General features: G+C 41.8%; 3 protein-coding genes across 6 annotated transcripts in view; 1 reads left to right on the top strand and 2 right to left on the bottom strand.

The window, feature by feature from the left end:
• Nucleotides 1-937, bottom strand: part of specc1 (sperm antigen with calponin homology and coiled-coil domains 1) — a 113,146-nt gene extending 112,209 nt beyond the window's left edge. Inside the window, exon 1 of the mRNA XM_083786739.1 lies at nt 874-937. The gene's annotated coding sequence lies outside the window, so the exon portion shown is untranslated. The remainder of the gene's footprint in view (nt 1-873) is intronic.
• Nucleotides 938-1,836: 899 nt separating this feature from the next.
• Nucleotides 1,837-6,890, top strand: timm22 (translocase of inner mitochondrial membrane 22 homolog (yeast)). Its single transcript, XM_083762324.1, has 4 exons — nt 1,837-2,104; nt 2,856-3,052; nt 6,369-6,441; nt 6,543-6,890. Exons 1-4 carry the CDS (start codon nt 1,846-1,848, stop codon nt 6,617-6,619), a joined length of 606 nt encoding a protein of 201 aa, XP_083618450.1. The 5' UTR covers nt 1,837-1,845; the 3' UTR covers nt 6,620-6,890.
• Nucleotides 6,891-8,701: 1,811 nt separating this feature from the next.
• The window catches only part of abr (ABR activator of RhoGEF and GTPase), a 128,801-nt gene continuing 121,686 nt past the window's right edge, over nt 8,702-15,816 (bottom strand). For all 4 annotated transcript variants that reach the window (XM_083785261.1, XM_083785263.1, XM_083785262.1 and 1 more), the window contains 3 exons: nt 15,621-15,726; nt 11,118-11,271; nt 8,702-10,253 (listed from right to left, as the gene is read on the bottom strand). In XM_083785261.1, the coding sequence (XP_083641387.1) occupies nt 10,164-10,253; nt 11,118-11,271; nt 15,621-15,726 (350 nt within the window). In that variant the 3' untranslated portion in view covers nt 8,702-10,163. The remainder of the gene's footprint in view (nt 10,254-11,117; nt 11,272-15,620; nt 15,727-15,816) is intronic.

The raw sequence follows: 15,816 nt of genomic DNA, 5'->3' as shown, positions 1-15,816 counted from the left end.
AAGCTAAAACGTTTGGGAACCACTGCCCTAGAACATCAGCCAAAGACATATTTATAGTTATTTCCATTTCTTGGAGGGTTAGCAATGAGGAGAAAGAAACGAGGGATGTAATTATCTACAAGCACTTAAATGACTAGTGCTCTGCTGCTGACATCTGAACTCTTAACCCTCACAATTTATCAATCAATCAAGCATAGCAGAAGGGGCAACAACAATTATTTGACAGTTCCCATTCCAAACACGTCACTGACACTTGGTTAAGTGATTATTTTTTAATTTCAAAGACCCCACGCTGAGACCCCTGTGTTACTGTATATAGATGGTCAGTGTGCGTTTTTCTGCACTACTAGTAGGATAAGGGGTTAAGTGTCCGCTGTCCACGTGACGTCGATATGTGCTCTTCTACACAATAATTTGAAGAAAGCAATGTGGTGATAATGACTATATTGTAGTAGCCGTTTGGTCGTGAATGAAAACGCCACCCAACAACAGTGGGGAGGTAGGCTAACAACATGTTCACATTTCACACTATCGAAGTTTACCGCTTCAAGAATGAATCAACAACATTAATTGGAAAGGAAGTTGAAAGAGAATTGTCTGTGGCTGTCTTCACTAAGGCAACAAGCGGTTGTGTTTCCAAACTCATTTTCTGCGTTGGCGCGCTGCTGCCGTCAAGAGACTTCAATTGAAAAATAATGAAAATAAAATTGACAGCTGATTATGTGCCACCTGAATGGTTTCAATAAACAAACGGTTATTAGTTTGTAGTAGGCTACATAATAAATACACACAATTGACAATTGACACAAATGACAACCGGAGCGGATATTCGCGCAGAGACACAGCAAGAAAACGAGTGTTTGATGATCTCACCTGTTCAGTATTAGGCTATATTGCGGCTGTGCGTGTGTTGCCTTGCTGCTGCTGTCAAACTCTCCCCGGGTCGGCCCAATCAAAAAGGTGCCACTAGGTGGAGCGCGCGAGTTTGGTGCAGTGCTCACGTGGACTTCTGGGCCGTGTAGTTCTTTTAGACCCCCGGCCCCAATCGTTCCAATAATATTTGCATTCATATTTTTATGTCCTGTCCAGCAAAAAAACGACAATGTAGTGTAAATGCATTGGTGAGATGATCTGAGATCCCATCTAGACCTCCCTGCTGTGAAATGCAATGCACGTCACGACTCGAGTGTCCACCAACGCGCTCAAGGTCACCTGTCATCGCTCTGCAGTCACATTGTGTCGAATCTGCCGAAACAAATAAGAATACACGTCACAAAGGAATCACTCATTTATTGAATAAGTACATGCGCTAATTATATATGAATTTAGTTGAAAACACAAGTGGACATGTCATCGTGCTACGACGGTACACATGTGTCGAATCTATATTTAATTTTTCATAACTGCATTTACATAACAGACCAGTGTTGCCATGTCTGCTTGTTATAAGCGACATTGAGCTTGTACAGCTGCTTGTAAATGGGCTTGTTTCTAAACTTAGTCACCTTAAAGTGTAGTAGATTTTGGGCTTCTTTCCTAATGTTGTTTAAATCGTGGTTCTCAAACATTTTCATGTCAAGGACACCCAAATGTATACATTTGTAGATTTTGTACACAAACCCCTGCTGCCTCCATGATCTAAAAGTATTTTGTGATACATGCATCATGCATCGGATTTGTGTTGTTAAAACGTTTCAAAAGAATATTCAAGATTTTGTTTTGAAAATAGCAGATCACAAGGCGTCGCGATGCGTTTTACTTTTAAAATATCTGACGCCCCGGTCATTTCGCTTCTTTTGGTCTCGTTTTGTATGGCAACACTGTAACAGCCTCTCATCGGAAAACATGGCTGCGTCCATGGATGCTGCAAATGCTCCTGTCTCCGACTTACAAGGCTCAGCCATGACTAGTTCGAGCGATGATAGCCAAAACTTTCAGTATAGCGTACTCTTGGAACATCTTATAGGCGAAAAGAAGCAAATCAAGGACCTAAATCCCACTGTTATGGGCGGCCTGCCGGTGCCCTACAAGAGTGACGACCAGAAGATGATTGAAAGAGGAATGGAGAGCTGTGCCTTCAAGGCAGTCCTAGCGTGTGTTGGAGGTCTAGTGTACATCTTATAACATATTACATATTACAATTGTGTGTGTGTGTGTGTGTGTGTGTGTGTGTGTGTGTGTGTGTGTGTGTGTGTGTGTGTGTGTGTGTGTGTGTGTGTGTGTGTGTGTGTGTGTGTGTGTGTGTGTGTGTGTGTGTGTGTGTGTGTGTGTGTGTGTGTGTGTGTGTGTGTGTGTGTGTGTGTGTGTGTGTGTGTGTGTGTGTGTGTGTGTTGTGCCTGTGATGATGGTGAGGATAATTTCTTTAAATGTCTTGATGAGTGTAACGTTTTGATACGCTTGTAATCTTACTTTAGATTAGAACACAGGACGCTCTGACCAACGCTTGCGGGGGTTACATATCAACTCGTTTATTCATCACGTGTGCCAATCATTCACAACTCACACATACCGGCGTGCGCATGCGCACAACAGACTTGGCATAATGGCATATGTACCGGTAGTCCTATTAGTTTGACACATGTAGTTCACTTTACATGACAATGAGTTGAATACACAGGACCAAAATGTAAACAAACCTCTAGGGCTTTTTGTGTTATCGTTTTAACAATCATAAAGTCTGTACCTCTTACTCTCTACTATTTTCAATTTAAAGTATTTTTGTTAAAGTATTTAATCAATACATCGAAAAAAGGGCATACAATGCTCTAGTCCAGTAATAGTTTATTTAGGGGAATGATGTACCTACCCACTAATGTGCAGTTACATTTACTAATCAGATTCATTGTTTGCTGCAGGTTTTGTCCTTGGAGGAGCTTTTGGAGTTTTCACAGCAGGCATTGACACCAATGTTGGCTTTGACCCCAAAGACCCCCTGAGAACACCGACAGCAAAAGAGGTTCTCAAGGATATGGGCCAGAGAGGAATGTCATATGCTAAGAACTTTGCCATGATTGGTGCCATGTTCTCCTGCACAGAGTGCATTATTGAATCAGTAGGTTACCGATATCCTTTACTTCTACTATATTTTTTATGACCAACACATTATGTGAAAGTTACTGGCCATGAAGATAAGTGAGCCTACCTACACCACTGATTGCTGAATTCACCTCCATTATAGTGTTGTGGAATATAGATGCTATTAATAATAGAGGCTATGTATGTGCATGACATCATCATACATGGTACTGAGACCCCTTTTCCAATGGGAACCGGTGTTACAGTTTGACTAGTTCCTGGTTTGTCTGGTTCCCTGGGCTGGATTTGCGCGTGCATTAGCCGTCTTTCACAGCTGTCTCATGAAGGGGGCGGAGCTATCTTCTATCTTCTCGGAGCGGAGCTATCTTCTATCTTCTCATTATATATCCATCCGATTGTTTGTGGAATCTCACTTGTATGAAACAGTGACAACATGCACTTATAAAACACAGTTAGAATGATGAAAATAAAAAATAAATGAAAATATCTGTGGGAAGTGGGATTCGAACAGTCTTTGGAGTGAACCAAAATAACCTTGGGAGCTGTGCGCAAGCCACTACACTATGATGCGCTGACAACTGCTGTAGGAAACGATCTATTTGATCCTATGTGTGTCTGTCCAGGCGTGAACTTGGTAACAGTATAGTCACAGCATGTCATTTCATCTTGTGACTCTGGTTTTTTAACAAATATAAGCACTCCGTTGAACTGATCAATGAATAGCTGTAGAAACAAGTCAATGATGTTGCTATAGTCACATCATGAAACACAAAGGGCCGATTCATAGTCCTATTTTAGAGCCGAATAAAAGTCTGTTTAATAGGCTCTGTTAAGCCTACAATGTGACGTCATTTGAGGTTCGGGGGGCGGGCCCCGCCCTAAAGTCGGCTCTTCGGTGCTACTGAAAATTTCTGACGAGGCGAAATCATTTTCGGCAATACAGCGCTGAAACAGCGGTAAAATAGGAGTATGAATCGGCCCTTTGTGTTTCATGATGTGACTATAGCAACATCATTGACTTGTTTCTACAGCTATTCATTGATCAGTTCAACGGAGTGCTTATATTTGTTAAAAAACCAGAGTCACAAGATGAAATGACATGCTGTGACTATACTGTTACCAAGTTCACGCCTGGACAGACACACATAGGATCAAATAGATCGTTTCCTACAGCAGTTGTCAGCGCATCATAGTGTAGTGGCTTGCGCACAGCTTCCAAGGTTATTTTGGTTCACTCCAAAGACTGTTCGAATCCCACTTCCCACAGATATTTTCATTTATTTTTTATTTTCATCATTCTAACTGTGTTTTATAAGTGCATGTTGTCACTGTTTCATACAAGTGAGATTCCACAAACAATCGGATGGATATTTAATGAGAAGATAGAAGATAGCTCCGCTCCGAGAAGATAGAAGATAGCTCCGCCCCCTTCATGAGACAGCTGTGAAAGACGGCTCGCGCAAATCCAGCCCAGGGAACCAGACAAACCAGGAACTAGTCAAACTGTAACACCGGTTCAGTTCTTTTTGGTCCATGAGCCAGAGCTCCAAAATTGGTGGGAAAAACTAGACCTATATTAAATTGTTTATAAGATCAATACAAGTAAATTAATACATGATAACCCTTCCACAGTAGTAGCTTTTTCATATTGTCGATTCTTTTTGCACATTTTCCTACATAATGCCTCATTTGCATATTTAAATATGTAAAATGTTTAATACAATAAATCATTGTCTTCGTATAAGTATTCAATTGGGGAAGTGTCATTGTGATAACAATCTAATATAGATATGGTTTTGCCTAGCCCTAGAACGGCTCTTGTTGTTTCATACAGTATGTACAGTACAGTATTTCACATACAGAGCCATAGAACGGTCTGCTTAACTTCTGTTCGGGTTCTAAATTGGCGGCCTAAATGTGATAAATGCTCCGTTTGTACTCGCCCATTAAATTATTCCAAAGACGTGGAGTAAAATATGGTCCTCTAGTTTTATATCCATGTGAAAGTTCTGGCACAAAACGTGTATTTAGTCATAGTCATTGCGATAGGTGCTGGGTAATTAATCGCACCACCAGCCAATTGTGTGACCCAAACTTTTGTGTTTCCCTGGTCAATTGGTGATGACATCTGCGGTAAACAGGACGTATTCGTAAAATCAGTTCATCGATCATTCCGGCCCCCCCTCGCCCGAAGAGAAAGACGTCCGTGTGCATCTCTTGAAAAAGTGGAGATAATTGACTAAATACACGTTTTGTGCCAGAACTTTCACATGGATATAAAACTAGAGGACCATATTTCACTCCACGTCTTTGGAATAATGTAATGGGTAAGTACAAACGGAGCATTTATCACATTTATGCCGCCAATTTAGAACCCGAACAGAAGTTAAGCAGACCGTTCTATGCCTCTGATACATGAAAATGTATGTAAATGAAAAGTTAATTAAATGATCACAGGCTTTCTAGGTCTAGGTTTTGCCCACTCAATTCATAATTAATGTTCCAATTTTGAAGCTCTGGCTCATGGACTAAGAACCAAAAAGAACTGAACTGGTTCCCAAAACGGGTGGCAAAAAACAACTTTCTGGCCTTGACAGCCCATGCATCCAAACAGAAAACTTCCAGCATTGTAGCTGTATGGAAAGCTTGAATTATTGTCTTTCTATGTTTTTATTTCATAAACATCCAACATAGATATGAACTTTCGGAGTGCTTCCAAACTCCAACTCTGTCCCGGTGGAAAAGTGATTCATGTGCATACTCAGTAAAACTCAGTGTTATCTCTGAGAGTGTACAAATGTTAGATTTATACACTCAGTTACAAATGGATAAATTAACACTAGTGTGTACAGTACAACTACTGCTACTCTCCACTTTTGCCTCATTTTCTAACCACTTTGACTGAGAATAGGGATGTCCCGATCACGTTTTTTTGCTCCCGATCCGATTCCGATCATTTGATTTTGAGTATGTTAGGGTGCCGATACAGATTTTTCCCGATCCGATCTTTATATTTTTATACAACAGAGGTTGGGTAGGGACCAGCTGATGTACTGTAGAGCGACAGACCACCAGATATGTTGTAACTCAGACATTTATTGGTTTTCATTTTATTTATTGTGGCAATCCCACCTTGTTTGGCTAGAAATATTTGACTAGCAGTAACAGTATGTTTCCCTCAGGGTCACATAGCACCCTCTTGTGGTGTTATGGTTTACTGTTACCGGTATATGTTTTTCTGGTTGTATGACATGCATGCAAAATATACATGTATTCCTGACAACACTGATTTGTTCACAATCTGATGAAAAGACCATGCCTTATGTTTACAGCACAGAGGAAAATCAGACTGGAAGAATGCAGTTTACAGTGGTTGTGTTACTGGGGGAGCAATTGGATTCCGCGGTATGTGAACCTGCATGTGTCGTCCTTTGTTTAAAAAGCAGTTTCAGTGTTCCTGTGTTTCAGTTTTGTTCTGACATCTCTTTCTCTGTTCTGTTGTGCAGCTGGTCTGAAGGCAGGCGTACTGGGATGTGGAGGCTTTGCGGCTTTCTCTGCTGCTATTGAGTATTACCTGCGATGAGCCATCAGGGATTTCAATGGACATTAAAAACAGAAGAAAACTATGGACCAGAAAAACAGACTTTTGTACATAATAAAATGTATTTACATGTTATCAGTGATGCTCAGTAAAGTGTTCACATGTGCTAGAACAGAAATGGATGCTGTTTGAGAGGTTGAGTACAGCACTGCCTGCTGTATTATGAGCATTTGACTATAAAGGACTTGAAGTCCTTTGTTTGGTGCGTTTGTTAAATGGTACACAAGCAAAATAAAAAATACCTGAACAATGATTTGCTGAAGGATTCACCTGAGATCTTGAGGATAACAGGAACACACATAAATAATTGACGCCGTTTAAGGACGGTAGACCTGTTCTCCCAATATAGTCTCATGCCATGCCTTTGGCATAAGTTAATGGGTCAGTTCTCCATTCTGTCGAACCGGAAGTAGATTTCGGTCCACCATATTGACATTTGTGTAAAGCGTTCTGGAATGTGCTCAAAGTAGAGCTGACAAAGTGCAACCTTAGAGAGTGCAACCCTGAGGAAAGTGGGGAACATAGGGATGACTTCGATGTGATTACCCTGCCCCTAAAGCTGACAATAACACATAGAAGAAATACTTATAGTGGCCTGTTCCACTCGTAAATATGGTTCCATTACCCTGAATAATGCGAAACATGGCGTTTTATTCTTTGTCAATAAAGACGTTTTAATGTCTCCCTTACAGACTCACTAACTTAGTGTGAGATCAAAGCCTGAACTCGTCAACAAACCGGTAAATAGTCACATAAGTAGCATGCAGAGAATGCAAGGCAGAGCCTCTAAAACTAGGATAGGTAAACAATGGACATAACATCTGGCTAAACAACATGCTATCTAAAACATGATTAACATTTGTGGCCAAGAAAAAAAGTAATGAAAACGCCTGCCGTTTTCATGTTGACCAACATACAGTATATTTCTATTTGTAGTAAACTAGCATCTATTGAAAAGATAGATGGTGACAAGAAGGGATATAAAGTGCTAGGGGTAAAGGCCTCATACTCTAGTTTTAGGTGTTAAGGTGACCACCGGAAACTAAAACATGACGTCACGGCACGGTGGTAAGTGACTCAGCGCTCACCCACTTTTTTTACAGTATGACCCAAACACATCTCTCTGTTTTACTAACCACCAAGGTGGTCACCTTGGCTTATCACCTAAAACAGGAGTATGAAATAGGCCTTAAGGTGGAGTGTGAAGTATTGAGGTTTCAGATTGTGGCAGAAAATTGGGTGGGAGTGCAGTTAATTTTTTTTTAATATTTCTTGGGGGTTTTGATAGGTAGCCAGTAGTGTGACAGGACATGGGGCGGGGTGACACGCAGCAAAGGTCATCAGGACTCGAACCGGCGACACTCTGGATTACCAGCCTAGGTGCCTGGATCGCTAGGCCGGCCTAGGTGTAAGTGTAGGTCTGACTGCAATGTGGAGTTTGGGAGCCAGGAGGGAGAAGAATCAACTCTATGTCCAACCAGGGAAACTCCCCCTGTCAGGTGTAAAGGAGCAACTTGGACACTCAAGCATGAAGGAAGCATGAGTTACCGGTAAGTCCGTTGCTCTCTCCAGGTTGGCGGAGGGTGTGTAGAGCCCAGGATCACATTAGATGATTGACACAGGGGGGAAACATGGGTTACAAAATCGTGGGATAAAAAATGTATTAAAAAAAAAAGGAGGGAGAAGAATCTAGGACATGTGGAGCGTTATCAGGGGGGTTTAGTCAAGTTTCGAACAGCCTTCCTGTATTTGCTGATCTAAGGGGTTGTAGTTATACGGTTGGTTTATGGGCACATTGTGGGCGAACACCTGTGTTTTTTTTTTACAGATTGCAGGCAGGCAGCAACCAGAAGCCAATGAAGGGAACAGAACGTGGAGACATTGAGACCTGATACCTGATTACCGGACATGTACATTTTTGATTAACATATATGCATATTGCATAACGATTTCATCAGGCTCAATTAACTGTTCAAACCAATACATCCACGAAGACAAGTTTGTAGTTTGTGCTGTGATGATCTTTATTTCAACAGAGCTACCAATGAAAAGAGAGAGACAAGGTGACAGTGTTTTGGTACATTTTATTTTACTAAAAAATGGGGGGGGTCACATTGACATTTAGCCTCAATATTACAGTATACTGAAATTATTCTCAAAGGAAGTAAAATACAACATTTTTTTATTTTTATTTTAATCTTATATTAAAAATATCAAATATTACTCATCTAGCAGTGCTTATTTTAAGATATGTCACAGGCTTGATAGCAGAAAGATTGGCTTCGTATGAAGGGTGATTATTGTTTTCTTGTAAGCCTAGCAAGAAACTACAAACCTACCTTTGTGTTATCCAGCCTGTTTTGATTGACAAGCTGAACATGCAATGAGGGCAACTACACAAATTATCCCATCGATTATACTGGTGCAGTAACATAAGACATTTTGGAACAGGCCTGCAATGCAATAGCAAGAAAGAAAATCTAATGTTCCATTATACTACTTTGTTTTTTCCATACACCTCGAGTGCTCTCTCTTCTCTAGAAGTGACTTAGAATCAACTGAACTGGTAGATGTCCCCCGACCATCTATGATCATTTCTGTACAGCTTACCAACCATGGACATGGTGAATAAGAAAGTTTGACTAAAAAAACATCACTACCTGAATAAACGTCAAAAAAATCCATAGAGCAATTCTCTAGTTGCACATAACTGTACAGGCACACATAATATATATATATTTAAAATAAATAGGGCAATTTTGGCCAAGAACTCACTGGGGAGGGCAAGTACTCTGTTGAGAGAGATGATGCCTGCCATGTATTGAGATGGCTTCCTGGTGCCTATAACCCCCCACAGTTGCTTAAACATACACACATGCTGCATCCTCACACATACACAGCCCCTCTCCGTCACATGCACAAAGCCAGCAGTAGAGAGAGAAAACAAAACAAACAAAACTGCTTTTAAACAAAATATTTATAAAATATGTAAATGCCTTTTTTTTCTGGAATGCCTCTTGGAACAGCAACGGGAAAAAAAACAACAAAGTTAAGTTGCGAGTGGGGCCACTCTGGAGGGACTCTCCAGAACACACACACACACACACACACACATACACACACACACAGTGGCGACCCTGTGGCAACACACCAGGTTCTGACCTCTCAACCCCCTCACTGATAACCTCACGTGACCCCAGATGTGGGTCTGTTGGACAGAGAGTCAGTGCTCTGCTGGCTTCCTGCTCTTCACCTGGATTAGACGTACTGTGGCGCTGAACGCTCTCCACACACAAACATGACACAAGACATGACTAGAGAGGACCTACGGGGGAGCACTGGGTATGTCCTCCAAACCCCAGCACCCCTGTAATGTTTGGCTCCATCTGTCATCGGGGACGGGGGTTGGGACTTGAGGGCTATACAGTGGAGAGGTGCCGGGAGGGCGCTGAGAGAGTGGGGGTATTCACGTATAGAGTCTCTTTTTCTCTTTCTCTCTCTCTCATCTCCGGACCCCCTGGGGTGATTAAACGTCGGTGGAGAAGTAGAGTGTGTTGCGCTTCAGCTCAGCAAAGGATATGGGAGGATGCTGCAGATAGTACAGTAGCACCTGGACCTGATGGAAGCAGAAAGGCAAACATGAATTTAGAGATAATTGCCGCCTCCTTATTAAAATTATTATTATTAAAAGAATGAAATGGTGCAAGCTACGAAGCTAGCCTGGGTTCCAGCCTGATTCACTGCGTTCTGTGGATTTGTAATTGTCACTTGCGAAGTGACAATTACGAATCAGGCTGGAACCCAGGCTAGGTGCAAGCTACACTACACATACAATTGGCAATCTATTAATAAGATTTATGGTAAATTACATTTACTTTAATGTTTAAAAATAGAAAATGTCTAGTTAGTAAGTTTGATGTTGCCCTGTGTAAAACCAATCTCCAGCTAGATGCCTTCTTAGCACAATTAGGAGAAATGCAGAACGTGTGTCCTCACATGAGATTATATGCCATATGAGAGCCTGCGGAAGTATACTTCTATGGTGTTTTGACATTTTGTATACCAAACTAACAAACATTTATACATTAAATAAGCCACTATATAAACACTCAGCTTAACAGTACTGGAGAAATATGGCTCCCAGTGTATCATTGCATGGCCATTTATGACAAGTTACTTGACGTGATGTTTATGTGGCTCAGAAAAAGACATTTGTGCACAGGAAACTCTCCCGGCAAAGCTGAATGGATGTCCAAGAGCCTAAATACAGCTGGGAGAGTCGACCGCAATGACATAGGTCACCAAGTTGCGTGGGAGTAAAACCAAGCCAGCAAATGAGAATCCCAAAAAAGGACTCATGGTCAAATATACATATCTATATTTTCCCCGTGTCAAATCTCAGGCCAAAATTCTAACAAAACTGCTTAGCAAGAGATGTCCAGTGCTTTCAAGTCACCATCAACCACTCATGTACACACACCTGTGCCATGACGTCGTGTGACCAGATGTCAGAGGCAGATGTGATATGCTGTGTCTTTGCGATCTCTGCCTCCGAGGGCCTGAGCAAGGTGGGGCCAAACACAGTGGCCAGGTTATGGAGGGACATCTTATTGACGGGTTCCTTTTCAGCCACCCTGCAAGATAAAGAACAACACACAAGAGTCAGTCCGATAAGCTCGACAGGGCAAATACTGGATTTTGATCACGCAAAAACAATAACATGAGATGATGCAGAAATGTCCATAGAGTAATTTGTCGATCTCACAGCACCAGATGCAGGATGTAAAATCCAGTAATCTTCTTGTTCTACTGTTGAGTAACATCAGGCTGCTAGTGATTAACCTAAGATGCTACGCAGTGACCTTTTTCTGCAATGTTGTTCCTACCAATTTTAGTCATTGCCAATTCCCCAATTGTGTACTGTGATCCCCGTCACTCAAACTGGGGACTGGGGAGAGTGTAGACAACCACGTCTCCTTCGATACACAGCCGCTTCTTATGATCTGACAGCGGGGAGTTGCAATGGCAGAGTGTAATGTGCCCCTACCCTACCCAGTCCCCCTACCTGCTGAACAGGCGCCCTGACTAACCAGTAGGAGTCACTATAGTGACAGGGACACAATCCCCCTTGTGCTGGACATACTGATGCTGGGAAGCATCAGTACGGTGATCAGAGCCGGGTGCGGCTGCACTAATAACTTTGGGGCAAGCCCGTCTAGAGTTTAAATGGACAGGTATCAGTCAAAAGAGAGACATCGAAGAGGAAGGATGGATGGGGAAGGATCAACATACTGTATGGAATGTCAGAACAGGTCGCAGGTGCATTTATATAGCGCTTTTATCCAAAGCACTTTACATAGATTGTGCATTACATTCACCCATTCACATGATTGATTGATTGATTTATTTATTAACAGTATGCCACTCTATACAACCATTTTGGGGGAATGTGTTCAAGACTCTGTCCAACATTTTACACCAAAATCTAGACCCAGATCCCTTAATGGCTCTCCTTGGCACTGCTGGAAGGGATGACCTTCCTCTAACACGCATAGAGTGTCGTATGGTCGACTTTGCCTTATTGCTCGCTAGGCGTGCCATTCTGCTCAAATGGAAGGATGCTGCCCCGCCCGTGCTCCGTCAGTGGCTTCGTGATATAATGTCCTGTCTCGAGTTGGAGATGTTAAGGTTTTCAATTGCCGGCTCTGAAAAAAAGTTTTACAAAACCTGGGGTCCGTTTATGACATTCTACCACAACACACAAACGGTATAGTGTGCCGTGCCTATGCCTCGGCCACGCCAACCACAACTGAAACAAATTCTGCTCTGCTGTTATAATCTGCTTTATTATTTTTATTTAATTTTTTGTAATTATGTATGCATGTATTTCGTGTATGTGTATATAGATTTATGCATTTTCTGACTATCCTTGGGACTGTGAGTGGGGGGTGGGTGGGATAGGGGATGGAGTTAATTTTTTTTTTTTTTTCATATTTGATATGTCTGTTTAATGTTTGCCCCTGGGTTTGTCAAAGAAAACTTTAATAAAAAGATTTTGAAAAAAAAAGAAAAAAGAACAGTATGCCACTCTACCCCTGAACCACCACCGCCCCAATTATTAACTGTTACATGGATACAATTTACAATTTACAATTTAGGCATTTAGCAGACTCTCTTAATCCAGAGCGACTTACATTTAAGCAAGAACAAAAGCATGGGAATACATCACATAAAAGCATTTATCATGAAACATGCGTAAGCTAAGAAGGTAACAGTGGAATATCTATATGATGAAACTATACATACACTATACATAATAAACTATACATATTCACTACTATGCTATACATATGTACTATGGCGTGCTATGACTATATACAATACAATTATAGTGCTGTCTACATAACATGCTATAAGTCTGTGTCAAATGCTATCTAAGCCAACAGAAATGCTATCTAAGGGGTTAGGGTAAGTGCTATGGGCCATGATGGAGTCTGAAAAGGTGGGTTTTCAGGCTACGGCGGAAGATTGGGAGTGATGCTGCAGTTCTGACTGCAATGGGAAGTGCATTCCACAGTTTTGGAGCCAGAAGGGAGAAGAGTTTGGGACGTGTGGAGCGTTGTCCCGGCGTTTTTAGTGAGGGTACTTCCAGTTTCCCTGCGTTGGCTGATCTGAGTGCGCGGGAGGGTTTGTAGGGTTCAATCATACTTGTAAGATATGGGGGAGCCATACCTTTGGTTGCTTTGAATGCCAGCATCAGAGTTTTGTATTCTGTGCGGGCAGCGACCGGGAGCCAGTGGAGGGAGCGGAGCAGGGGGGAGACATGTGAGAATTTTGGCTGGTTGAAGACCAAGCGAGCTGCTGCATTTTGGATCAGCTGGAGAGGCTTAAGTGCACATGCTGGTAGGCCAGTAAGGAGGGAGTTACAATAGTCGAGTTTTGACAAGACTGTTGTCTGGATTAGGAGCTGGGCTGATTCCTGGGTGAGGAACGGTCTAATTCGTCGTATGTTATAGAGTGTGAACCTACATGATCGAGTGACAGCTGTGATGTGAGCTTTGAACGAGAGCTGACTGTCCAGGACAACACCGAGATTCCTGGCTGTTGGGACAGACGTTACCAGGGCGTTGTCTACGGAAATAGTTAGCTCCCGCATGGATGGCACACACGTTTAAGATGACCAACTATACGTGGTCACAAAGTTACCCCCTCAGTGAACTGTAATTTAAAAAAGTAGATTTTTCTAAACACAAAAAAAAGGTTCTTTATTAAAGGTGTCTGGCTGTAGTGTGTGGATGCTGTGAACCACAGAGGCTAAGGACTTTAGTAATCCATCCAATATTTTCTCCCACTCGCTGTTATCTCATCCAATAACCAATGAACATGGTGACATGTGACCACATCGACCAGTTTAAGCCAGATCACAGATTTTAGAGCAGCCATGCACACATGGAACTAAATTTACTTCAGCCAACTGTCAATGGCATGCAGATGTCCTCTTTGACGGGTAAATTATTCAGGCTAACCAGCCAAAGATTAGGAGCCATACCAGTAATAGTTTATTTTGTCTGTCTTTTTTTGTCTGTCTGTACCCTTATTTTAAGCGTTGCAGCCTCTTATATGCATAATGTGTGTTTGCGGGCACATGCGTGTGGGTGTGTCCTGTCCGCTTGTAGAATGCGATACGTGTTGTGCTTACAGGAACAACCAAACAGGGAAAATTTATCAACTCTCGTCAGAGGAGTGTGTTTAAACAAGAGCATCTGTTTATTTCAGAGCAGCTGAGAGTGATTCTAAAAATAATCATTCAGGTATGTGCACATTAAATTGCTGTTTGTCTGTAACTAAATGAGTAACACTCAAAATGAGTTATGCAATTTAGGTTAATTAACAATTCACAACACAAACTGTCAGCTGTTGGCAATAAACAAATCAAACAAGAACAACTATACAAGTGGTTTCTCCTAATTGAACACAAAATGTCACTTACTCACTTTCAATTACCGCTGCTGTCTCAAAATTATTTATCTTCTTCATGAGAAGAGTCTTTATACTTATTCAAGCTGTAGTTAAAGAAAGTTTAGCCTTATAGACTCTCTGCCTTAGATCGTTACTAGGCATTTCTCTCCTGAGATGAGATGAGAAGAGGATGTGAACGTGGCTAGTACTTAGTAGAGCCATGTTTTTCTGTGTTATGTCCTGGAAGATTCTAGAGTATCCGTCAGTCTCCTGCATTGAACCCCATAGAAACCTCTGGAGGCCATTGCACATGAGGGATGGGCTAAGATTCCTCAGGAATACTACCAGAAGCTGGTGTCTGGGTAAGTCGGTACGCATCACGTTTGCAGCATGTCATAACAACAAAAGGGTGCTCTACTATTGCTGTACTATTGCTCTACTACTATTGCTGGCCTGCTCGCTTTGCCTAAAAAAATGGCAACTAAAAAATACGGGGAAGCAGCTTTTTGCTTCTACGGGCCGACGGCATGGAACAAACTCCCACTGTACCTTCGACAGGCAGCCTCTGTAGACATTTTTAAAGCACAGCTCAAGACCCACTTCTACAACCTTGCTTTTAATTGATCTTTTATTTTTTGTTATTCATGTCCTCACTGTATTGTATTACTGCTTGTTTTTTAATGTTTATGCCTCGCTTTTCTTTTCTTTTTTTTCTCCATTGCTCTGTAAAGCACTTTGAGCTGCATTTCATGTCATGAAAGGTGCTATACAAATAAAGTTTTATTATTATTATTATTATAAGTACTAGACAGTACACACTTATAAATGGGGTGAATAATTATGAGACGGCAGTAGTAATTTAAAGTATAATTTTGTGTTGAATGTAGAGGAACCTCTTGTAATATTAGCTTAGTTAATTTCGCCAATTAACCTAGTGTGTGTGTGTGTGTGTGTGTGTGTGTGTGTGTGTGTGTGTGTGTGTGTGTGTGTGTGTGTGTGTGTGTGTGTGTGTGTGTGTGCCTGCCTCTTGAGGTGCTCCAGGAGGCTGAGGAAGGTGATGAGGTTGGGGTCGGGCAGGGAACGCAGTAGGTGCATCATGCAGTTCTCCTTGGCTGCTGGGTCTGAGAGGGCTGTGAAGGAGAAAAGTCAAGGCAATGAGAGGAAGACAGAGAGAGAGTAATGCCTTAATATGCTTTTTACCAGGAAAAATAAAACAAAAA

This window comes from Protomyctophum parallelum, assembly GCF_964188405.1.
Source record: "Protomyctophum parallelum genome assembly, chromosome: 1".
Taxonomy (NCBI): domain Eukaryota; kingdom Metazoa; phylum Chordata; class Actinopteri; order Myctophiformes; family Myctophidae; genus Protomyctophum; species Protomyctophum parallelum.
The sequence above is the reverse complement of the archived record's forward strand: the minus strand, read 5'-3'. Positions and strand labels throughout refer to the sequence as shown.

Bases quoted from the DNA above. Each gene is read 5' to 3' on its own strand.
- timm22 (XM_083762324.1), top strand. From the start codon at position 1,846: ATGGCTGCGTCCATGGATGCTGCAAATGCTCCTGTCTCCGACTTACAA. The intron at 2,105-2,855 runs GTCTAGTGTACA...TGTTTGCTGCAG, and splicing joins AGTCCTAGCGTGTGTTGGAG to GTTTTGTCCTTGGAGGAGCT. The intron at 3,053-6,368 runs GTAGGTTACCGA...TTATGTTTACAG, and splicing joins CAGAGTGCATTATTGAATCA to CACAGAGGAAAATCAGACTG.